Consider the following 17,920-nt stretch of genomic DNA (forward strand, 5'->3'; position numbering starts at 1 on the left):
CACAAAGAAGAGCAACCGAAAGGCAAGGGATCCAAAGAAGCTTCACGAAGGTCTAATTGCAATCGCCGTAGTTGTCCCGAGTGGCGAGCCCGTCACCCTAGAGGACATAGCAAAAAGGTATAGCAAAATGCTAGGTTGCATATTGCGAAAAACCGCCTCGATCGGTAGCAAGGATTTTGTCGGACACAAGGAGAATCTACTACTGGCGTTAAACCATAGTTATGAATTTCCACCTGATGCCAAGAAGTTAGCCGAAGATTATGCCATGTCAAAATGGCCAAAGATGTTAAGGGACTGGAAGAGCAGCGCCCGTTGCAATCTAGTTGGTAAGGACTTCGAGTCCGTTAAGCGGCTCAATCCAACTATGGATCACGAAGAATGGATGAAGTTTTGTGAATCCTTTGGTAGTGAGTCAAGCAAGGAGATAAACTATCATTTCCGTAATTTACAAAAAAATCTGCCAGGTAACCACCGTCTGGGCCCTGGTGGTTACAAAGCTGCAGAACCCAAAGTGGGAGAAGGAGGCCATGAAGTTTATAGCCGCGGGTAAACAGCCTTCATTCTGGGAACATCGAGATCGTGATCAGGACTTTCGTTTTCTCAGGGCCCGTGCAGTGCAAGACCCAGACAGTAAGGAGTTGGTCCTCCCGACGCAGGAACTTTGCTCGACGGAGGAGAACTTGGTAACGTCAATCACCACTGATAATTTAGTCCCCACAACTTATTTATTACGTACCATACTAATTGTTTATCAAAATACATGTATTGTTTGTAGAGAAAAATAAAGCAGGAATTTGGACCGGGTCTTCATGAATCTTCCCACGGCTATAGGTATGATGACCCTCTTACCCGGGCAGTGAATGCGGGTTTTGGAGTTAACAGGAAGCCCAACACTGGGCGTGTCGTTGGGAGGGGGTAAGATGTTGTGGGACGACGCCTACCCCGAAACCAAAGAACTAAAAAATACAGAAGGAAGTACATAAGCAAAACTAAGTTAGATGCAGTGGTAGATGCAACAGTCGAGAAAAGGCTAGCAGAAATGTTTCCGCGCGGCGCGGTAAGTCCTACCCAGCAGCATACACCTATCATCACCCATCAGCCACGTGCATCCCACTTTATTCTATACTGGCTGCAAGCCAACATGGACGGGGTGAAGACAAGGGTTGCCAAGAGTCAAATCATCCCGTTTACTGATGGTAGCAGAATGATGCAGGGGGTCGTCCTACCACTTGGCATGACGAGGGTGCAGGTGCAGGAGGTAGTGATGGTCTTCGAATATTGGTCGTTGCCTCACCCCCTGAAGACGACGTCACTGTGTTATGGCAAGTGACCCAAAGCCACCTGCTTAAGTGGCTAATGAATGATATAGAGGAGAATCCCCAAGGATATGTCGGCACCGGAGACGTAGTGAAGAATGCACGTGACAGTTGTGGACCGTCCGCAGACAAACCACCTATGCCGGTTGTCATCCCCGAAGGGCGGAAAATGAACATGTATAGGCCCGGGGAACCGCTTCTATCGGACTCTATGTTGGAGACCCTCTCGATTGATCTTCAAATTCTACACGCCCATGTGGTAGATAAATCAAAAAAAGGTTAACATGGATACACGGCCAAGGTGATAGAAGGTTATAGTTTTATCCAAGAATCTCCGGCAAACAGAATTGATCTGGCCTTTAATGAGGTCATCCATGCAAATATCTTCTCTGTCAACAGTCTACCCAGAGTTAATGAGGCTCTGTGTACTTCATTGAGCTATAGATACCCTACTCCCGCATGGTCAAGTGTCCTTACCTGATCCTTTTTACATGCTCTGCCACAACCTGGAAACCGCAGAAGGCCAAGAGGTCATCTCAGACTAATTGTTCCCATTCTTTATTGTCAATCATCCACATGCGGACACCTTTGTAGTGCCATACTGTGACAAGTAAGTCATTAACGTTCACTAATTTATTTTGAAACATATAAATGGCCTCGTGGTTTGATCTAGTCAATGCTAATTTCTTCATTTTTTTGCACAACGACTGACATTGGATCAAAATCGCACTATTGCCAACACAGGGCTTGGCTTACTTCTTCGATTCGAAGAGACACTGATACATCCATTTTGCATCATGTTTTTTGTGAATATTTATTGCATTATGAACTATTATTTCACATTATGGTACAATACTTATGTCATTTCTCTCTTATTTTACAAGATTTACATGAAGAGGGAGAATGCCGGCAGTTGGAATCCTGGACCGGAAAGGAGCAAATCTGAGATACCTATTCTGCACAACTCCAAATGTCCTGAAACTTTACGGAGAATTGTTTTGGAATATATACAAAATATTGGGCAAAGAAACTACAGAAGGGAACTCACCAGGTGGCCACAAACCTGGGGGGCGTGCCCTACCCCCAGGGCGCGCCCCAGGGCTTGTGGACCCCTGGCCATTGTCTGGTGCCCATCTTCTGCTATATGGAGGGTTTTGACCTAGAAAAAATGATAGTTTTCGGGGCAAAGCGCCGCCGTCTCGAGGTGGAACCTGGGCAGGAGCAGTCTAGAGCTCCGGCAGAGCCATTCTGCTAGGGAAACTTCCCTCTGGGAGGGGGAAATCAAAGCCATCTACATCACCAATGATCCTCTCATCATGGGAGGGTCAATCTTCATCAACATCTTCACCAACACCATCTCCTCTCAAACCCTAGTTCATCTCTTGTATTCAATCTTTGCCTCGGAACCTTAGATTGGTACTTGTAGGTTGCTAGTAGTGTTGATTACTCCTTGTAATTGATGCTAGTTGGTTTACTGATGTCTACTACGCAACTTTATTCTTGTAGACTCGTGTTGGGCCCCCAAGCGCAGAGTTTTGTAGGACAGTAGCAATTTTCCCTCAAGTGGATGACCTAAGTTTTATCAATCCGTGGGAGGTGTAGGATGAAGATGGTCTCTCTCAAACAACCCTACAACCAAATACAAGAAATCTCTTGTGTCCCCAACACACCCAATACAATGGCAAATTGTATAGGTGCACTAGTTCTGCGAAGAGATGGTGATAAAAGTGTAATATTGATGGTAGAAATATATTTTTATAATCTGAATAAATAAAAACAACAAGGTAGCAAATAGTAAACGGGCACAAAAATAGTATTGCAATGCTTGAAAATGAGGCCTAAGGTCCGTACTTTCGCTAGTACAATCTCTCAACAATGCTAATATAATTAGATCATATAACCACCCCTCAAAGTGCAACGAAGAATCACCCCAAATTTCCTATCTAGCGGAGAACATACGAAGAAATCATTTGTAGGGTGCGAAACCACCTCGAAGCTATTCTTTCCGATCGATCTATCCAAGAGTTCGTACTAAAATAACACCAAATAATTTCATATTCATAATACTCAATCCAACACAAAGAACCTCAAAGAGTGCCCCAAGATTTCTACCAGAGAAACACAGATAAGAATGTGCATAAACCCCTATGCGTAGATTACCCCAATGTCACCTCGGGAATCCGTGAGTTGAGTGCCAAAACATATATCAAGTGAATCAATATGATACCCCATTGTCACCACGAGTATTCATATGCAAGACATATATCAAGTGCTCTCAAATCCATAAAAGTATTCAATCCGATAATAACGAAATCTCAAAGGGAAAAACTCAATTCATCACAACAAGATAGAGAGGGAAAACTCTATATGATCGGACTATATTAACAAACCTCGCGACACATCAAGACCGTGACATCTCAAGAACATGAGAGAGAGAGAGAGATTAAACACATAGCTACTGGTACAAACACTCAGCCCCGAGGGTGGACTACTCCCTCCTCATCGTGGTGGCCGTCGGGATGATGAATATGGCCACCGGTGATGATTCCCCCTTCGGCAGGGTGCCGAAACGGGGTCTAGATTGGTTTTCGGTGGCTACAGAGCCTTGCGGCGGCGGAACTTCTGATTTAGGTTAACCCCGAGGGTTTTTGGAATATTTGGAAATTTATAGGGGTAAAGAGGGGGTGTGGGAGGCCACCGAGGTGGGCACAAACCACCTGGGCGCGCCTGGGCCCCCAGGCGCACCCTGGTGGGTTGTGCCCCCCCCCCCTCGGGGCACCTCCCAGGTGCTGCTTTGGCCCATTGGTGGTCTTCTGGTCCATAAAAAATCCGCAATTTTTTTTGCGGTGTTTGGACTCCGATTGATGTTGATTTCCTGCGATGTAAAAAAACAAAAAAAACAGCAACTCGCACTGGGCACTGGGTCAATAGGTTAGTCCAAAAAATGATATAAAGTTGCTATAAAATGATTGTAAAACATCCAAGAATGATAATAAAACAACATGAATACTTCATAAATTATAGATACGTTGGAGACGTATCATTTACTTGGTGGAAGATCATATGTTCAGATCCTTAATGATATTTATTACCCCTCTGATCTTGAATATGAACATGCTTTGTGAGTAGTTACGTTTGTTCCTGAGGACATGGGAGAAGTTTTATTATAAGTAATCATGTGAATTTGGTATTCGTTTGATATTTTGATGAGATGTATGTTGTCTTTCCTCTAGTGGTGTTATGTGAACGTCGACTACATGACACTTCACCATGATTTGGGCCTAGGGGAAGGCATTGGGAAGTAATAAGTAGATGATGGGTTGCTAGAGTGACATAATCTTAAACCCTAATTTATGCGTTGCTTCGTAAGGGACTGATTTGGATCCACATGTTTCATGTTATGGTTAGATTTATTTTAATTCCTCTTTCATAGTTATAGATGCTTGCGAGAGGGGTTAATTATAAGTGGGAGGCTTGTCCAAGTAAGGACAACACCCAAGCACCGGTCCACCCACATATCAAATTATCAAAGTAGCGAACGCGAATCATATGAGCATGATGAAAACTAACTTGATGGTAATTCTCATGTGTCCTCGGGAGCGCATTGCTTTATATAAGAGTTCGTCTAGGCTTATCCTTTGTTATAAAAAGGATTGGGCCACCTTGCTGCACCTTTGTTACACTTGTCACTTATTACCCTTTACGACTTATCTTATCATAAAACTATTTGTTACCGATAATTTCAGTGCCTGCAGAGAATACCTTGCTGAAAACCGCTTGTCATTTCCTTCTGCTCCTCGTTGGGTTCGACACTCTTACTTATCGAAAGGACTATGATAGATCCCCTATACTTGTGGGTCATCAGACACCCTCAAAAGCAATGGACCAGATTGAAGGTCATAAATGATGCTCTCGCCAAGTGTAAGAACGTCAGAGAGACTATAACAGAACATTCAGAATTCTAGTTCTTCACTAGCGCTTGTTGCTATCAAGAACAAAATGTGGAAATCTCTCATAGGTCTGGATATTGTGCCTTGGCTATCATAGACGACTTTTTGAAGAAAAGCAAATATTTGCGTAATCATAGCCAGATTGTCAAGTGGTCCGAAGAGAGGGAAAGGGGCATGGACATAGGGGAACTATTAACAGAGCATGGCCGCCTCTAAAAGGTGTTGGCCAGAATCATCAACAAAGAGGTTGTAAATGAGGATGGGAAATTTCACTTCCGGCTAGAGCGAGATGAAGAACGACTTCACCGAGTCAAAGACATATTGTGGTAATCGAATGCGAGCGATACAATGCTTCAAAGCATCTTGATTCTTTATTCACTTTATGAGTTGAGAATTTTACATGTTTATTTGTTGTTCTACACCTCTTATACCGTATGTTTGCTTCATTAATAATCTTAATTATTATAACACCGTTGTAATATGATTGTCTGAATGCAATGGAATGATTGAGTGCAAAATATTGCTTGAGCGCCATTAAAATGCTGCCACGGCAGCAATTTCTCTATATGCCGACATCACTACCAGTGGCGGGCGGCAAAGGTGTCTGCCACTGCTAATACACACAACAGTGGCGAGTAGAGATTATAGTTGTGGCTGGCAGAGATTATAGTTGTGGCGGGTCATAACTTATGCCAGCCACTACAGCACTGTCATCAGTGGCGGGCGGTGGCCCGCCATTGATGCCATAATAGCAGTGGCAGGAGGTCAGTGGCGGACGGCCCTGAGAGCCTGGCCCGCCACTACTAGGCTTTTTGCACTCGCCACTGTTGGGCATTCTCGCAATAGTGATATCCTATCTAATATGAACGTGTAATCCAAATATCAACGTGCATTACACATACACATTTACTAGTTGAAGTTCAATGACGGATAGTTGAAGTTCAGTGACGGATAATAATTTGATATCATTGCGGTAGGCAAAGCGACCCAAGTTTCTACGCCCCACCGGGGCGAAAAGTGAGAGTGTGGAGGTGTGTCTCTAGCAGATCTGCCTTTGGTGGATTTGTCTGAATCTATTCGTCATTCGTCTACGTTCGCGTGTCTTTAGATTGTATTCTTTCGACTTACGCTACTCTTCATCAGCGACGTTGTTCTGGTGCGCTAGTCTATGGGGCCTTAGCACGATGACTTTCCGATTGCCTACTACAACAAGTTTTGCCCGACTCCGGTGAGGGAGGGGCGATGACGGTGGCGCGCCTGCTGCTCGCTCCAGTGTTTATAGTCGTCGCTAGGTGGTCTATGAATCTGAATGTAATTTTTATTATTTCTGGTGTTTATTGTACTGCCATGATTGAAAATAAATAGTTTGGATGTTTTACCGCAAAAAGAAAAAGATCATTGACAACAAGTGACTATTGCAGTTTTTAAAGCCTTGTACGACAAGGACATTTATAGGTGTCCCTATTACTTAATGTCTATTCAGTGCATTTTTCAAGCTTCAGCGGTAAGCAAGCGAAAGAAGAAGAGAAACAATATGATTTTCAATGTTCTTTTACATATTATTTTGTGTCGTGGTGTCATTTAATTGTATTATCTACTGTTTTTCTTGTTAACTATTCTAGCTTGGAATAAGTTTTTTCGGACGGAGTATAAGGCCATGTACAATGGGAGGTGCTTAGAGAGATGCTTAGAAAAATAAACCGGATTTTTCTGAAGCACCGGTGCCTATTTCTACAGGAGAGACGCTTAGTTAAACGTCTATCCTGTACAAATAAGCACCGGTGCTTAAGAAAAGCTTGGTTTATTTCTCTAAATACCTCCCCTAAACACCTATCATTGTACAAGGCCTAAAATATTGAGATGCCCTTTTGAGTGTCTTCTAAAAAAACGTGCAAGGGCACATTCGAATAACGTGTTTTTTTAGTGAGACAAGATTAATGTATGTTTCTGTAATAAAAATAATAATTAACACAAAGGCTGTACAATCTGCTCCCTAGAAATCGCAGTACATGGGCTCGAATCGCCTTGACACGGGCCTGGAGGAAGAGTATGGGCCCATTAAGAAAAATTCACTCTAACCCGCAAAAAAAAATTCACTCTATTTGCTAAAAGAAATCATTATTCTTTTTTTTCACTCTCGTCAGTGGACAGAGTTAACCGGAGAGGAAAAAGGGGACACGAAACCACCGTGGCTGCAATGGCGTCGCCCGCTCCCGCTCCCGCGACCGCGAAGCCCATCGCTCTCCGGCGGCCGCCGGTCCCAGTCCGCGGCGGGTTCTGCCCGGTGCGTCCGTCCATGGCTGCAGCGGCAGGCCGGCTCAGAGTCTCGGCCTCCGCTTCCGCCTCGGACGTGCCCGACTTCCTCTCCTCCGACTGGTCGGTACCCCCGTCCCGTACTACTACCTTCGATTGCCCTGTCGTATTTCGTTCCTGGCTCCGGATACTCACGCGTGCTAAACTCTATGTCGATTGGATTACCTGGTAGCAGACCGGGGGGATCTTGGGTAGCGTAGCCAGGCAGAGAATTTGGGCAGTGGGCATTTCTAGGGATGTGATGCCCCTCTCCTGTCATCTAGCATCTAGAATGGGGTATATGCTCAGAATTTTAGCATGGAAGAAGGAGCACTGTTTCCATCAGGATATACGTATGACTCAGGATCAGATCAAAATTAGAAGAAGAAAAGCTGCCATTTTCTAGCCAGATTGTGTATTCATTTCAGATGCATATCTTGACTCAGTTTTGTATGCCACTAGAAATCAGTGACATGTTATTCTTATCGACGATGACAAAATATATCTCCATTCCTGCAGTAGTAGTGTGCAGGCTTGACAAAGGCCACTAGAGATCAGATTAAATGAACTGCTAATTTCATGGTTTGGTAAAGCCAAGTAGCCAACTACCAAGTCCTCATCCTTCATTTTTGTTACAATAAAGAGTACTAGATGAATTTAACTGACACCAATGCCGCGATTTGGTGTTCTGTCAAACGACGACATACCATATTAGTTATGCCACTAGAATACCGGCGATGACCAAAATTACCTTCATTCCTGCATTAGTAGTGTGCCGGCTTGACAAAGGCCATTGGCGATCAGATTAAATGAACTGCTAATTTCACGGTTTGATAAAGCCAAGTAGCCAACTATCAATCCCCATCCTTCATTTTTGTTACAACAGAGAGTACTAGATGAATTTAACTGACACCAATGCCGCATTTGATGTTCTGTCAAACGACGACATACCATATTAGTTATGCCAGAGCCCAGAGTTCATTTTCACCATTCAACTACTAAAACAGTCCTGCTTTTGTTGCCTTTTTCTTTTCTGGGGCTGTAATGTTAAACTGATACTCTAGTTGGCCGTTTGGGGCTTCACTGATTTATAAAGCCAGGAAGATGCCTTTCATCTAAAAAAGAGTCACAGCCTTAGCTATAGATAGTACAGGCATGGGCGCGAGAGTGCCAGGCATCATGCCAGCTACTCAGTCAGTTGGATTTGCTTGAGTAGACATACCAACACCATGACAGTTAGACCTGAGAAGCATGTTATGTACTGGTTCTGTGGGTCTGAGGAGGTAGGGAGGGATGTGGTTGAGAGGAGGAGGGCGTCTGGGGTCCTTCTCTTGGTGTGGCAGAGGGAAGCACAACTCTTCAACCCCCTTATGCTGAGGGCATACAATAAGATGACCTCTTATCTCCTACAGGAACCAAACTAAATCTTATCCCTAACAAACCAAATCTTATCTAATCAAAGTCTATCCAGCCATTTCTTCCATGTGGAATGTGTGTCAACTGCATGTTTTTAGTGCGACATTTTATTTTCTCTGTGTTGATCTACCGATCTGATTAAAAGTTATTTCTGCTACTTGGTTTTATGTACTCTCCACATGCATTTTACTTTGGGCCCTACCTTAGAGAATTGCTTAATTAACTGAGAAGCAAAGTGGTTGGCAGATTACATCTTCACAAATTACAGTGAGAAGTTAACTAGCAGTTGTGACATGCGTAACTTTGCCTATGAAGTATTCTTGTAGGCAAGAAGCTAATCAAACATCCTGATATATAACAGTTAGGCTGGCATTGCACATGTTGTGTATTACCATATGGTATCTTTCTATTGTTTCCCTGTCTCATTCTTTCCATTCTAATTCAGGCTTGAAACACGCAAGAAGAAGCCTTTGGGCCCCAGGTTGAATGTAATTCCCCAACTGAAAGCAAACTTTCAAATATCATAATATTGAAGTGCCAAGCTTACACGTTCAGCATGGTACTCCATCTTTCAGTTTAATGCAGAAGAAGCAGTGGAGTACCAGCTTGAGGCCTTGAAATACAATGACAAACCCCGCCCGGATTATGGGGTTGAGGTCATGTACCGGGTAATAGGCTAATAGCACGGGCATGAAAATTATTCGTTTTCTCTGGCATCGTGCTGAACTGCTGATGAAAGCTATGTCAATCTAACAGTCTTGTTATCTCTAGTTTGCAGGCTTTAATCCATTTGAAAGGTCAACTTATTTTGGACGACAGTTTGATCTTGGGCAGGTACTAATTAAGATAGAAACATTTCCTTGTGACCTATATTGGTAGTCAACAGTTGTCATCCTTACTAATTGCCGCCGATACTGTTTCAGTTCGAACGTTTCCGGCGGATATTTCACCATTCAACTTACAGAGTGCTGCTTGGCCACAAAGAAAGAGAGATATTAAGCAGATTATGGGTTGAAGAGGTTTCCCCCTTGCCCCTTCTACTTGCTTGAATGAGTCAAAGTAACACAAACCAGATAAAAGCATAGTATCATCACGCTGAAATAAATTCATGAGTACCATTCTCTTCTGTCCAACTTTTAACAAAGATTATGCCCTGGATCTCATTGTGCCGGCAGAATCAATTTAAGCAGAGAGTTTGGATCCGAGGAGCTCGCCCGGAGGAAGAAGAGATATTCCAGTTTACAATGGTTCAGGTACCTGTCACGGTCACCACATCTCCCTGTTTCCTACATTCCAGCTACCGGCCTATTTTGAACGGATTTCTGCTGTAGAGAGTTGGCGGCTCGTGGGACGGCTACTGGCTAACCGAGAGCTTGACAAACGACGACGGGGACGCATTCTCAGGCGGGGTTGCTTATTGACAGGCATGTACATATACACTCAACTTTCAGCGTATAGATCGATGCCTATACGGATACTAGCAAACTAGAAAATGTAAGTATGAGTTGATGGTCCAGATATAGTTGACGTTTGCGACGACTGTCCATGTAGATGACACACTAGCAGAAGAAAGGAATTTGCGGTGGAATTAGCTGGTGTGTTCCCATCCTGTAAAGCATCTCATCATGCCAACCATACACTACCAGATCTAAGCTATATATATACTTACAAGACAATCGCTTTCAAGATAGAAAAGGGTCATGCTTGTAGAGTAGTATTTTGTCTGCTTGGTTCCGTAGGTGGACAAAACACCCGGATTCTGGATGTCTTGGAAAGGTTGCTGAGCCGAACACACAGGAAGGAACCAAAGTTCATCACCAAACCTCACCAGACACCAGCAACTTGCTTGGGGGCCTTTCTGGCTCTTGTATATCATTCCGAGTTCGACCAATCAGAAGCACGGTTCGTCGCGAGCACCTGACTTGCGAGTTCGTCTTCGATGCTTCATCCTTCTCTCTTGGTAACTGGTCATTTCACCTGTATCGGTCCAGGTTTTCTGTTGGCGGGTTCCGTTCTGATCGGCGTGTGTTGCGGTGAGACCTGCTGGTACTAAAAAACAGCAAGGACATGGACCGCAAGGCTACCAGTCTGACATGCTACTCACCTGAAGGCGGAGAGGACAGAAGGATGAAGCTTGCGGACGGTGCAGATGATCGTCGCCGTCTGCCGACGCCGATTCCACATATGGAGTAGCACATGAATGAAACGAATCTGCGGTAGGTTTGGCTGCTGTGCTCTCATTCTGCAAAGGTTTCGTCGTGCCAACCATGCCGTGAAATGCATAGAAAACAGTCGTTGTCAAGACAAACAAGTGTATAGAAGAGAGGAGTTACGGCCGTAATGAGCTTGCAAAACAAAAGTTCACCCCTAAAGAAAAGCTTGTAAAAGGTTCTCCGGTGTTCATGTAAAAACAGAAGGTTCTGCATTGTCAATCAATTTTGTAACGTATACTTGTGTGGTTTTTTTTTTTTTTGAACCAGGCCTTAACCCCTTTCCATTATAAGCATAACGGAAATACATAGTTCAGTAACCAAAGACCCAAAAGCCACACTCAACCTAAGGAAGCTAGAAAGGGGTAAGGCGAGCTCAAGGCACCTCTGGGAAACCCACCATGAGCACTCGTCCTCGAGCAGCTCATTGCGGGGCGAAAACCCAGTGACACCCACGATCATGCAAACCTCCAGGACCTAAACAAAAAGGTAGTCTCCAAAAGGAACCCATAACAGTATAATACCACCATGCCCACAGGCTCACAAACCAGCAAACAGAGCACTCGCGCAGGAGTGAGGTAGCCTATCCTGACAGAAGAAAACTTGAAGCCTCGAATCGATGGAGGGGGATCAGTTTGTCGCTGACTTGGTAGGAGCCGCGCAGATTCTCATCATCATCGAAGCACTGGACCTGCGCATCTTGGCTCCGCGTTCCATGAACTCCCGATCATCACCAGCCATCAAACCTACCCAGTATGTCAAAAAACCACAAGCAGCATACACCACATTAAAAGGACTTTTAAGAATTTTGTGTTCAAAAGTAGCCTGGTTACGACAGTTCCAAATCGCCCAACAGACTGCTGCCAAACCAGAGGTGTAAAATTTAACTCCATCAGGAAGGAAAATATAACATCAGGAGAAGTACTGCCAAATGTTGTTCGGACAGAGAGACGTGCCCAATACACATCCAACCATCCTCCAGATCACCCGAGCAACAGGGCAGGTAAACAAAAGGTGTTGGGAAGTTTCCATATTATTGCAGAGCCCAATTACGCCTTCTCATGACTTCTCTAGTCAAAACCGCATCTTGAAACACTTGCCAAAGAAATATTTGGATTTTGAGGGGAATTTTTGCTTTCCAGATCCATCTATAATCACATCCAGCCAGGGGTCTTTCCAAATAGGCGTAAACCGATTTGGTCGAGAATTTACCTTTTTTACCCAAAGTCCAGCTAATCTGATCAGCCTCATCAGATAAATGCCAGGAGTTAACCACCTCCACCAGATCGTTCCACTGACCCGTAAGGGGAGGATGAAGATTTCTTCTAAACATGTCATTACCCTCAAAGTTCTTAAATTCAGCAACAGTAATCTCCTGAAAATTACAAATGCTGAATAAGACCGAAAATTTATCATGCAAGGGAGCAGCACCTCTGATGGAATCATTCCAAATTCTGGCAACATTTCCAGAGTTTAAGATCACTTCCCTACCTGCCAAATATTTTTTTCTTTACTTTCATAATAACTTTCCAGACGGGGGAATCCTCAAATTTACTTTTCACAGAGGGGACCGTATCATTTCTGAAATACTTAGCACGAATTACCTCCTGCCAAAGGCCTTGCTGGGTTTCCAGTTTCCACCACCACTTGGTGAGGAGACTGATATTCTGTCTATGCAGATCTTTAACTCCTAACCTCCCCTTTGTTTTTGGATCTACATATTCTAGACCACTTGACCAAGTGATATCTTTTCCGACCATCAGTCTCTTGCCAAAAGAACTTTTTTCTATGCTTATCTAATTTTTCAATAACCTTCTTAGATAGCATAAACATAGACATGTAGTAAAAAATGATGCTAGTAAGGGAAGAGTTGAGTAAGGTCAGTCTCCCCCCTGAAGATGCTGCATTTCCAATCCAGGACTCACAACATTTTAGGAATTTATCATCCACAAAGTTCCAATCTAACGCACAGAGAGTGGAATAACTCACAGGAATCCCTAAATATTTCATAGGAAAGTGGCCAATTTGGCAATTGAAAAGCTCGGAGTAAAAGGTAAGTATGCCATCATCATCCCCCTATGCATAAGATTTCACTTTTTAGGAAATTTATTTTAAGTCCCGACATGAGCTCAAATGTATAAAGCAAGAGTTTCAAATTGACCGCAACTTCTTTGTCATGCTCAAAGCAAATGACAGTATCGTCTGCATATTGGAGGATAGCCACACCCCCATTGATCAGGTTCGGGGCCAGGCCTGTCAGCATTTTCTCTTTTTGAGCATTAAGGATCATTTTAGATAGGGCTTCTACAGCCATATTGAACAAAAAAGGCGAATGCGGGTCCCCTTGTCGCACTCCTTTGCAGCTCTGGAAATAGAGGCCTTTTTCATTATTCAATTTAATGTTAATGGTCCCATTTCTCAGGATATTCTGGATCCAGCCACACCACACAGGGCCAAACCCTCTGCTTTTATGGCACTCAAGAAGGAAATCCCAAATGTACAGAAAAATGTATACTTGCGTGGTTGAGTCAACCATACCGTCAAAAGAGTCGTTATCAAGACAAAAAAAATGTACTAGAAAATAAGAGTTACGGTTAAGCTTGTAAAGTACTCCAGTGCTAATTTTTTATAGTATATAATGCACTTGCGTGATTGAGTTGATTCTGGATATCGAGGTTGAATGTCTGTTGTGCCAAAACCCTTTTTTTTTCCTACTCTGATCTGATCATTCTGCATTGACCAATCACTTAGCAGAAGGCCGTCCCGCTGCGCAAGCGCCTGAGTCATCTTGGATGCTGCTTCCTCCTTCCCTCCCTTCGTCTTCGTGGTCACTTCACGTGTTGGACATTGTAGTATATCGGTCCGTCGAGGTTCTGCATTGACGGGATCCATACACCGATACACGTCCCGTCAGCGCGTGTTGCGGCGAGAGACCTGCTGAGACTAAAAAACACCATGGGAGACATGGACCGCGAGGGAGCCATACACGTCGTGACATGCCCGTTTCACTCTCACCTTTGGTTGCTGAGCAGAACGCAAGGCGCTGTCTCTGTCGGAAGAAGCCATGGTTAATCACCAAACCTCACCAGACGCCAGCAACCTGCTTCCCTTTTTACTCTTAGAGCATTTATAGACGGGCGCCCTCAAACGGTTGAGTATACGTGTTGTACATCTTTGTGTATTGAGCCCATCTTCTAGTTGCCTTGTATAGTTAAGGTCATGGCCTACTCATATACATCATATATACGTGTGTTTCCATCTGAGAAATACAACACGTAATTCTCACATCATACATGGTATCAGAGTCAAGAGGTCTTGAGTTCAAGACCCGGCTGACGCAATTAAAATTGCAGTCAACTTTCGGTCCACATTTAGGCTGAGGGAGCCACACGTGAGGGGAATGTTGACGTATAATGCGATGTCTAGTCTTTTCCATCAGATTGGTCTTTTGGTTGCATTGGTTAGAGCATGCATTTGTACAGCGGCAGCATTTTCAATTTTGTACCTATTACTTTGTCTAACATATTTGTGTCACATCATCTTATTAAGAACCTTATTTCCGTTTGTTGTTTAACTCGTGAAAATCTTGTTACTGTCGATTTTAACGGGCTTGGTTTTTGTGTCAAAGACGCTCGACTCAAGATGGTACTTCACCAATGTGACAGCCTCGACAAACTATATCCGGTGCATCCGCCGTCCACTTCCACCACCGCATCGGTTGCTCTCTCTGCTGGCGTCGATCTCTGGCACGCTCGTTTGGGTCATCCCAATCCTGTCACACTTCGTCATATTTTTAGGAGTTTCAATTTCAGTTGTAATAAGACAGAGGATCACACATGTCATGCATGTCGTGTCGGCAAACATATTCACCTCCCGTTTAATAACTACATCACCATAGCTTCTTTCCCTTTTAGTTGATTCATAGCGATGTGTGGACCTCTTCGGTTTTTAGTAATTCAGGTTATTTATATTATCTGGTTATCCTTGATAATTATTCTCACTATGTGTGGACTTTTCCTTTACGACAAAAGTCGAATGCACTCTCCACTTTGACGGCTTTTTACTCTTATGTCAGCACGCAGTTTGGGCTCCCATTCTTATCTTCAGACTGACAATGAAAAAGAGTTCGACAACCTTGCTTTCCACACTTTTCTGTCGCACCACGGCACAGTTTTTCGTCTCACATGCCCGTATATTTCACAGTAGAACGGTCGAGCCAAACGCGTCCTTCACACTTTCAACGACTGCGTTCGCACGCTCCTGTTCCACGCTAACGTGTCGCCTCGTTTCTGGCCGGACGCACTCGCTACTGCTTCACTTCTCCTTAACCTTCGACCCTGTCGCCCACGGTGGAACTATGCACCTCACCATCTTCTCTTCAGTACGCCCCCATCTTATGATGGCTTGCGTATTTTCAGGTGTCTTTACTATCCTAGCACTGCCGACTCCGCTCCTCACAAATTCGCACCCCGTTTTGTCGCTTGCATCTTTATCGGCTACCCCTATAACTCCAAGGGATATTAGTGCTACGATCCCGTCTCCGACCGTGTGTTCACTTCCCGGCATGTTTACTTTGAAGCATGTCTTTCCGTTTTAGCAGGTACCCCCAGTTGTTCCTCTCGTCACCGGTGACGCGGGCTCCTCAACGCCCCTCCCAGGGCGCTCGTGCGCCTCTCTTGGCCCGTCCCTAGCTTTGAGGCGCGCCCGCCGCATGCGGCGCCCCCTACGGGCGCGGCACCGGCGCCCCCTCCTCCTGCGGCGATGGCGCCTGCGGCTCCCGCGGCCCCCTCGGCGCCCGCGGCCTCGCCAGCTCCCGCGGCTCCTGTGGTCCTCTCGACGCCGGCGGCCCCCGTGGACCTCCCAGTGCTCGCTGCCCCCGCGGCTCCCCCGGCCTCTTCGGCGCCCCCTTCCCCCGGCGCCTGTGGCCGGTCCGGTCACCCGTGTCCGTACGGGCGTTTTTCGCCCGAGCTCGTGCTACGCCTCGGATGACTACGCCCATGCGGTGTCCACCTCTGAGCCATCGCCGTTGTCGTCCTTTGTTCGAGCCGCTCTTTGTGACCCGCTCTGGATGGCTGCGATGCAAGAGGAGTTTGCCGCCCTGTTGCGCAACCAGACGTGGCGGCTTGTTCCCCGCCCCCGGCACGCCAACGTGATTACGGGAAGTGGGTCTTCAAACACAAGCTCCATCCTTATGGTACCCTTGATCGCTATAAAGCGTGCTGGGTCGTTCGTGGCTTCCGACAACATGTTGGCATCGACTTCACCGACACCTTCGCTCCGGTCGTCAAGCCCAGCAAGATACGCTCGGTTCTCCACCTTGCGGTCTCCCATGCTTGGCCGGTGCACCAGATGGACGTCTCCAACGCTTTCCTCCATGGTCACCTCGAGGAGCAGGTCTTCTGCCAGCAGCCCACCGGGTTTTTTGACCCAGCGCTTCCCGACCACGTGTGCCTGTTTTCGCGGTCCTTATACGGACTCAAGCAGGCTCCTCACGCTTGGTACCAACGCATCGTTGGTGCTCTCCAGTACCTCACTCTGACTCGACCGGAGATCCAGTATGCCGTGCAGCAGGTGTGTCTTCATATGTATGCTCCTCGAGACGTTCACTGGACGGGTTGCCCTGACACTCGTCGCTCCACCTTGGACCCTCACTTATCTCGTGACCGTCCAAGTGGTAGCCTACGATCTCTCGTTCCAGTGATGAGGCTGAGTATCGTGTGGTGGCCAACGTCGTCGCCGAGTGTTCGTGGCTTCGCCAACTGCTTCAGGAGCTCTCTTGCCCTGTTGACCGTGCCACGATGGTCTACTGCGACAACGTCTTGGCGGTCTACCTCTCCGCTAACTTGGTACATCATCGGCGGACCAAGCATATTGAGTTGGATATTCATTTTGTTCGGGAACAGGTGGCTCTTGGCCATATTCGTGTTTTACACGTCCCTACTTCTCTACAATTTGCAGATATCATGACCAAGGGCTTGCCTACGACGTCATTTGAGGAGTTCCGGTCCAGTCTTTGCGTCAGCCGCGGTGGCGCTTCGACTGCGGGGGGGCGGGGGGGGGGGGGGGGGGTGAGTATATGTGTTGTACATCTTTGTGTATTGGGCCCACCTTCTAGTTGCCTTGTATAGTTGAGGTCGTGGGCTACTCCTATACATCATATATACGTGTGTTTGCACCTGAGGAATACAACACGTAATTCCCACATCATACACAAATGAGTGTAAAAAAAATACGACTCAGATGGGCCTCAAATGCCTGGCCTGGCCGGCAGCCCTCGTATCCAGCCCAAATCTAAGACGGATTGGGGAGGCCCGGACGCGTCCGCCACATTGGACTGACGGCCGGATCCCATAGGAAAACAGTCTGAAACCCGGCGGTCCGAAGCTCGACTCCTCCAACGGACCGATGGCGCCGCGTGTCGGCGCTCCGGCGTGCCGTGCAAGTCCCCTAGCCCCGTTATTTAAGTCGGACATTGGCACCGAAACCATATACATCCACATTTCCTCCCCTCCCGTCCGTCGACGCCACTTTCCAATCGCCGTCACCTCCACATTTCACTCGCCCGCCCTGCGCCACCGCAATCAAGTAGCCATGCCACCACCCCGGCAGGTCAGGAGCTACCCTTATCTAGCGTTGGATCGCCGGCTGCAGATCCGTGCCAGACGCGAAGTCCGGATCGCCGCGGGGCTATCTCCGGACGCGATGGATCGGAGGAGGAGTACGAGAAGGACCCGAA

General features: G+C 46.1%; 1 protein-coding gene across 4 annotated transcripts; it reads left to right on the top strand.

The window, feature by feature from the left end:
• The first annotated feature begins 7,395 nt into the window (after positions 1-7,395).
• LOC125530190 (DNA-directed RNA polymerase subunit beta) lies at positions 7,396-15,083 on the top strand. Of its 4 annotated transcripts, none has more exons than XM_048694608.2 (8): positions 7,396-7,642; positions 9,420-9,462; positions 9,550-9,642; positions 9,746-9,808; positions 9,898-9,993; positions 10,150-10,227; positions 10,306-10,398; positions 14,813-15,083. In XM_048694608.2, the coding sequence occupies exons 1-7, from the start codon at positions 7,464-7,466 to the stop codon at positions 10,393-10,395; spliced, it is 642 nt and encodes a 213-aa protein (XP_048550565.1). In that variant the 5' UTR covers positions 7,396-7,463; the 3' UTR covers positions 10,396-10,398; positions 14,813-15,083. The 4 variants fall into 4 exon arrangements, with proteins under 4 accessions (XP_048550565.1, XP_087388242.1, XP_048550559.1 ...); XM_087532116.1 differs by lacking the exon at positions 14,813-15,083 and adding an exon at positions 10,966-11,422; XM_048694602.2 differs by lacking the exon at positions 14,813-15,083 and adding an exon at positions 10,526-10,683.
• Positions 15,084-17,920: the final 2,837 nt, after the last annotated feature.

This window comes from Triticum urartu, chromosome 1A, assembly GCF_056163025.1.
Source record: "Triticum urartu cultivar PI428250 chromosome 1A, HENAU_Tu73, whole genome shotgun sequence".
Classification (NCBI taxonomy): domain Eukaryota; kingdom Viridiplantae; phylum Streptophyta; class Magnoliopsida; order Poales; family Poaceae; genus Triticum; species Triticum urartu.

Bases quoted from the DNA above. Each gene is read 5' to 3' on its own strand.
- LOC125530190 (XM_048694608.2), top strand. From the start codon at position 7,464: ATGGCGTCGCCCGCTCCCGCTCCCGCGACCGCGAAGCCCATCGCTCTC. The intron at 7,643-9,419 runs GTCGGTACCCCC...ATTCTAATTCAG, and splicing joins GACTTCCTCTCCTCCGACTG to GCTTGAAACACGCAAGAAGA. The intron at 9,809-9,897 runs GTACTAATTAAG...ATACTGTTTCAG, and splicing joins GACAGTTTGATCTTGGGCAG to TTCGAACGTTTCCGGCGGAT.